Source organism: Camarhynchus parvulus, chromosome 4 (genome assembly GCF_901933205.1).
Source record: "Camarhynchus parvulus chromosome 4, STF_HiC, whole genome shotgun sequence".
NCBI classification, from domain to species: Eukaryota; Metazoa; Chordata; class Aves; order Passeriformes; family Thraupidae; genus Camarhynchus; species Camarhynchus parvulus.
The window spans coordinates 13,591,277-13,598,731 of record NC_044574.1 but is presented as its reverse complement, the minus strand read 5'-3'; the positions used below and the strand labels follow the sequence as shown (position 1 = coordinate 13,598,731).

General features: G+C 47.4%; 1 protein-coding gene across 1 annotated transcript; it reads right to left on the bottom strand.

Moving 5' to 3' along the window:
* Nucleotides 1-1,357: 1,357 nt before the first annotated feature.
* Nucleotides 1,358-3,304, bottom strand: DRD5 (dopamine receptor D5). Its single transcript, XM_030947778.1, has one exon. It carries the CDS (start codon nucleotides 3,302-3,304, stop codon nucleotides 1,847-1,849), a length of 1,458 nt encoding a protein of 485 aa, XP_030803638.1. The 3' UTR covers nucleotides 1,358-1,846.
* Between the last annotated feature and the right edge of the window lie 4,151 nt (nucleotides 3,305-7,455).

The window sequence follows — 7,455 nt, the reverse complement described above, 5'->3', positions numbered from 1 at the left end:
AAAAAAAAAAAAAAAGCTCAGGTAGATGTCAATCTTCAGTGACAAGCAATTGAAAAGGTAATCCAAGATTACACAACTAATTAATATCAAAGACTAAATACATAAAACATTGCTTGCAGACCAGATTGCAGCTGAGCCACCACAAAGGGATTTCAATCACTTGCCTCCTGTGTTTCTCCCACCCCATATCCCCAGGGGGTGGAAGATAACCCCCAAACCAGCATGAAGGGTTTAACTTCCAAGCAGGCTCAATACTAAGCCCATTACAGTCACAAATTTCAAGGTTCTGGTTAAATGATTTCCCCTGAACCATGCAGATCCCACTTTTCTTCCATACATCTCACAGGGGCCTTCAGCCCCCAGTCAGGCAGGATGGGGAGGCCCCAGGTCAGGGCCATTAGGAGGGACGGCTGCAGAATTTACATTTACCACTCAAATCTACTCAGCTCATGGTACAGGTATTTTTAAAGGGTAAATTAATCCAAGTGCTGTTCACCTTGTGTGCCAAAACTTGAAACAAATATTGGTATTGCTTTTACTATCTTTGATCACTTGTTTTGGAAATAGCATCAGTTTTGATTTCTGAGCTGAAAGCTTACAGCTGTTTCTAATATTCCATTTGATGCAAATGATTCAACAGAAACAGAGTCAAAAATACTCTTTTCAGTTTTAAAGATTGCTTTCAAATGTTTAGTATAGTTGTACTTACAGCACCTTAAAATTCCAGTTAATAAGTAACTAAAAAAATACGTTATCAAAATTGTTTTCTTCTCTCTGTGTGAATGAGTTCTGTAGTGTCTGCACTGGGAAATTATGATTATTAATATAATTTTCAACCATAATTATTGTTTTTAGACACACCCAGCTCCTAATTCTATCATCAAACTCTTGATATCAATAACATTTTAACTAAGTTCAAGTACAGAAGTAAATGGAAAGTTTTAATAGCTTATCCATATGTATACTTGATATTCTTGGCTACAGAAAGGGATAGCATCATAATATTAACAAAAAACAGGTATAAATCTAGCTGTAAGAGAAGAGCCATATAAACAAGTTCATCTATGTCAGGAATTCCTATGAGCCTTGATTTTACCCAAAAACTGTATTTTCTATACAGACTATTTGCTTTCAAAATAACAGGGTTAAGCTGTTAGTCATTCTAACTATTCATATAGAAACATTGGTTGGAATACTTGTTGTAAACCTTTCAGGGTGACAAATGAAAGATAATAAACCCTTGATCAATATAACTTTTATTTATTCATCCAGGAACAGAGGATATCATAGGCAACAACGCCGCCTAGGAGAACAAGGATTTCACATAAACTGTTTTGGCAGAAACACGCATTTAAATAATCATCCAAATCACCACCTCACTATCTCTATCTTAAAAAAAAAAGTCAAAACTAAACAAACAAAAAAATGGAGAAAAAGAAACATAAAATCTGAACAAACAAACAGCCCAGAATTTTTTTTATTTAATGTCTATGCCAGCCACATCTGTCCCTGATTTTAGAAGTCATAATACTTAGCAGTGACAATGGCACCTTTCATTTGCAAACACATTATAAACATGAACTGACTGCAATTATACCACAATACCTCACCACAGCTAATCACCAGGACTGCCTGGTCTGCCCTCAGCCTGGGGAAGTGCTGATTTAAGTTTGTGCTGCCAGGCCCCTGTATGACAGTGTCTACACCCTGCAAAGTACTACCCTCAGAAGTGAATTTAGCATAAACTGACTGACCAAGCTACAGCACATCATCAAGCAGGTGTTTCCACTCAGTGCTAATATTTTCTTTTATGTTGCAAGAAGAACTGACCAGACCAGGACACAATTTAATGTAAACCATTTGGAGTGAAAGGTGTTATCTTGCCTAGCGAAATCTCCCCCTCACAGTCCAGCTCACAGGCAGAGTCAGTGGCAACCTCATGGTCAGGGGAGATCTGGGACATCCTATCAAAAGGGTCCCCGCGATTTTCCTCACATTCAACCACATTTGGGATCATGTTAACATAAGCAGTCACTATCTCCTTATGGTAAAGGGTGTCCTGGTTGTAAGAGATAAGCTCATTGCTTATATTAACAGTCTCCACTGCAGTACCAGAGCAAAACTGACCACATCCCAGGAGGTTGGAGAAAACCTTTCTAAAGTCAGCATTGAAGGCATAGATGATGGGGTTAAGAGAAGAGTTAGCCCAACCAAACCAGACAAAGATATTAAAGGTGGTCTCACTGACGCAGGGCAGGCCGGCATGGGGGTCACTGGGTGGGCTCTCGCAGAAGGGAACCATGCAGTTCAGGATGAAGAATGGCAACCAGCAACACACAAAGACACCCATGATGACAGAGAGTGTCTTTAACACCTTGGTTTCTTTCCTGATGGAGGACTTGAGGCTTGTGTGATGGTGGCAGTCAATGTGGCTGCTCCGGCAGCTCTGTGCATGCTCGGCTGCCCTCTCCAAGGAAGAAATACGACGAATCTGCACCTGGGCAATGCGGTAGATTCGGGTGTAGGTAACTATCATGATAGCCACCGGGATATAAAAACTGATCAAGGAGGAGGAAATAGCATAAGTCCTGTTGAGGCTGGAGTCACAGCTCTCCGATGGTCCAGTGAGGGTATCATTACTGCCAGAGGTCCCATCAGAGGGTCTCACTGCCGCTAATGCCACCCATGTGGTACTCATATCTTCTGCCCAGGTGGTGACAGCACCTGCTGCTGCCCAGGCAGTGCCAAATCCATCTCCAATATCAGCAGCAGCAACAACATCCCCACCTTTGTGCCAGTTGAGCTGGACAGGGATGAAGGAGATGAGCACAGAGAGCGCCCATGCCACGCTGATCATCACCAGAGCCAAGCGCTGGGTCATCTTCCTCTCATAGCGGAAAGGGCTGGAGATAGCCCAGTACCTGTCCACACTGATCACACACAGGTTCAGGATGGAAGCTGTGGAGCACATGATATCAAAGGCCACCCAGACGTTGCAGAAAGCCCCAAAGGGCCAGTACCCGGCTACCTCTGCCACCGCCTTCCAGGGCATGACCAGCAGGGCCACCAGTAGGTCCGAGACAGCCAGGGACACGATGAAGATGTTGGTAACCTTGCTCCGCAGGTGCCGGTAGCGGACGATGGCCGCGCACACGAGCACGTTCCCGAAGAGAGTCCAGAGGATGAGCAGCGCCAGCAGGCTGCCCGCCGCCACCTGCGCTGCCCCGGGGGCACCCGCCGTGCCCCGCGCCTCGCTGGGGGGCCCCGTCGCCGGGGGCAGTGGGCTCCGGCCACCCCGCAGCATCACTGGCGGCTCCCGCCGGCGGCGGGGCGGCTCCGGCCGGGATGCGCCGAGCAGCCAGCGCCGCCCCGCCGCCCGGCCCCATGGGGCCGCTGCCCCCCGCCCCACCGCCGCCCCCGCCGGATGGCCCCGCTCGGCCGCTCAGCGCGCTCCGGGCTCCGCGCCTTGCCACTACCGCGGCGCCAGCCCCGCCGGGGTCCCTCTCCCGCGCTCCGGGGACCCCGCCTGGGGTCCCCGCCCCGCGGCTCAGCGCAAGTACCTCCGCTCGGGATCCCCGCCCCGCGGCTCAGCGCAAGTACCTCTGCTCGGGATCCCCGCCCCGCGGCTCAGCGCGGATCTCCCTGCTCGAGGTCTCCGCCCCGCGGCTCCTTCCAGGGGTTCCAGCTCCGCGGTTCAGCGCGTCCCCCTGCTCGGGTCTCTGTCCCGCGGACCCGCTTTGGGTACCCGCCTCGCGTCCTTTCGCTTGCGCTCCCCGCTCCGTAGCTCAGCGCGCTCCTCTCTTGCCAGGCTCCGCAGCTCACCGCGTACCCTGCCCGTGGCACACGCGGCTTCGCGCCCGCTCCTTCTGGGTTCGCTCCGCGCCCCTGCGATTCCCGGTGGCTCCCGCCCGGGCTGGCGGCTCCGCTCGCCCCGTGCCCGCCGGGCTCCCAGCGCAGTGCAGCGGCGCTCCCGCCTGCGCTGCCCGCCCGATCCCCGCTGCCCGGGCCGGCCCGCCCGCCCCCGCCGCCCTGTGAGCATGCTCCGCCGCCAGGGGCGCCCCGTCCGGGCACCGCGGCTGGCCGGGAACGGGACGGGACGGGACGGAAAAGTGCAGCAGGGCCAGCCGCCCTCCCCGCTCCTTCCCTCCCTCCGAGACCGAGTCACCCTCGCAATTACTCTGTGCCGTCACCGGCTCTTTGCGCACCGCAAGAGAAGAGCGCGGTCCCACCGCGGGGAGCGGGGAAATGACCCCCAGCATCCCCGGGGCAAGAGGGGCTGCTAGGACGGGCACGGACACAGCTCGGCCGGCCTCTCGCTGGGAGCGAACGGGGCTGAAAGGTGCGATGTGGGAAGCGGGACGGGCTGGGTGTCTTCCACAGGGATGGGAAATAGAGTGTGCCTCCGTACTTGTTCAGTGGCTTCTGCTGGATGGCTGAGATGTATTACAGGCAGAAAGCCCGGCAAGAGAAAATCTGATTCTCTCTTTCCAGCTCTATGGGATGAATCACTCTTCTCGGTAGGGCTCCAGCACAACTAGAAACAGACTATGACCGTGGGCATTATAGGTGTTAATGCTCTTGGACTCACCGTGTGCTAATGTCATGCTTGAGTTTCTTCAGAGAACGTGTCTTAGTAATTTTTATTGGAAATCCAATTGTTTTAGTTCCTCTAAAACTTAATTTCTTTTCAAAACGGTTGTCAGAGATCAAGCCCATTCTTGACTCAGCAGCCTGGGTTTTGGCACTGAAAGGGCTGAACTGACACTCTCCAGGGGCCTTCCAGCTGCTTCTCCAGGCAGATCGGGAAGGACAAGAATCACTGCACCTTGCGGGATCTGCAGTGACATGAGGGAAGATTAAGTGCTACAGTTACTAAATACAGAGGGAAAAGAAAAAAAATAAATCTGATTCTGAAACCTTGTAGGTAATTTTATAAAACTGTCACAAGAAAACTGAAGCTTCACTTTAGCTCTCGCTTAAGAAATTGGCACTACTTTTCCACATTTAAGCAGAGTTATATTTAATATTGGAGGAAGAATTTAGCTTTTGTCACCACTGAATTCTAAATAGTGTGACTAAAGCTCTGATGCTGAGGCAATGTGTTGCTTGCACAAACTCTGCTTTCCTAAGCAATGCCTCCTACAATTTCTCTAAACGAAGAAGCAGATTGCACAAGTATTTGTGCACATGCCTGTTGGAGCTGCTTGTCATGGGGATATTTTTTAATGTAGTTAATGGGGGTATTTTATTCCAAAAAGCAATGATCCAATTTGCTTGTTTACCTTATATTCATTGCTTCAGCAGTGTAGAGATGTATGCATTTGCTTGTAATGTGGTATCTGTATGTTTACATGTGTGTTTACACGTGTGCTGCCAGTATGCATGAGCTATTTAAATAAACACACCTGTAGGTATCTGTCTTAATAGCAAAAGTGGCCCAATAGAACATAGCCTGCTCACAACTCAGCAGCCCCTTGCCCACACTTGGTACAAATCAGAGGTGCAGGTGTGTGTTATCTCCCGCTAGCTCTGCCGGCTGTGCTGGAGTCAGGCACAGAGGAGGTGCAAGCAGATGGGAAAGATGCCTTAACTCATTGAAACAAAAATTATAGGAGCACACTTGTCAGATGTCTAAAGAATGAAGTTTTGCTATGCGTAGCTCCTCAGTGTCTGCAATAGGTGGACCCAAAGTGGAAGGCCTTCCAAAATATCCCATTTATTGGCCAAGAGTTGTATTTGGCTGTCTGAATCCTGCAACTCAGAATTTAAAGGATGCAATATCCTTTCCCACCTATTTAATATTTAGCAACCATTCTTAGTTTCCAGCTGGTGTGAACGGATGTTGTTCCCCAAAGCTCCCTGTGGACCAAGATCCAGCTTTGAGCTGTGGGAAGATTTGTCACCCAAAGGTGCAGCTGTCAATGGGTGCATCAGTGATTGGGTCTCCAATGCTGATCCATTTCATGCATGCATGTTCAAAACTTTATTTCAAGACAAAGGAATGCATTAGGAGATCAAGAATATTTTCAATAATAGTAGAAAGAAATCCTAGTTTGTGATGGGGTGGCATGTGAGACTAAAACCCCCATGCTGACAGACTCAGTGAGTTGGGAAGAAGTGGTGCAGGAAGGAGCAACAGGACAACTGCTTTGTGCTTTTATGGGATCATTCATAATGCCATCAGGTCAGAGAAACAATCATTTAATGGGGACATTTATGTTTTTTAATATCATTCCATCCACTGCCATCAAAATTTTTTGAGCCTGAGATGAAAACCTTTTGCATTTATAGGTTATTAGAATCCTTTTTTAACTTTCTGTAGGCAGTTTGCATATAAATCTCATTTTAAGAATAGTCCATTAAACCCACAGCTGTCACTTGCTGAGAGATCTGGGGTGGGTTTTTTTTCATCCTGAAATCATCTTTTTAATGTCTTTTGTGCTTTTCCTTCAGAGCTTTGCCTCATTTTCCTTTTTTTTTTATTCACCTGTTAAAATTGCAGTTCTCTCTCACAGCTGGCAGATTGGAAGTAATGGAATTTAACTGCTATTGCAATGATTCTGAGCAAAAAAAAATCTTTTCATTTCCTGATTTTAGAAATGTATGTTTTACTAGCTCTTTCCCTTCATTGCCACATTTTCTATTTCCACTTCAAAATACAAATACCCATTGTTCTGCCTAATAATATTTATTTTAAAGTCATCTACATGCATTAATTCACACATTCTCATTTGAGAGACACGGTGTAAAGAGATAGAAAAAATAATTAATGCTGAAAGGAAATTAAAATACAGAGACACAGGTGTGCCATTGAGGTTTAGGCTGTAAAAGCATCCCATTAAAAACCTCCCATTGCAGTTAGGCTCTAAACCAGAGAAGAAGAGGTAGTGGAAGAGGCTTAAGTGTAGAAGGATGCTCAAGTGGAGCTGTATTTAGGAGCATGTGTGAACCCATGCTTCAGGTCAGTCACTTTTACTCACTGACACTGATGCTTTTTTTATTGCACAGGTGCAGGTGTATATATAGCCATCTGAGGGTACTGAGGAAGGAGGGAGAGAACTGGTATCACCACTTTATGGAGTACAGAAAAATCCATGCAGATTGGGTTGAGTTCTGCTGTTCATGTTTCAAACAAAAATAAGTAGGAGCAATTGGAAGGTGATCAGAAATGCATTACAGGAATTATGTCTGGGAAACTTCCTCAGCTGAGCAGAGGGCAACAGGAGGGTTAGAACCAGCTGGTGATATCTGACAAGGGGAAAACTTTTCTATAACAGATGGCTTTTAATATTTTAGGTAAAACTAGAAAAATTTCAGAGGCTAAAAACTGAATCTGTGAGAAATCAGGGTAGAGGTGGGGTACACATTTTTAACAGAAAGGATGATTAATGGCTGAAGCAATTGGTTTTGGATTGTAATAGATTTGCCATCATTTGCAATCTGAAAGCCAAGGCT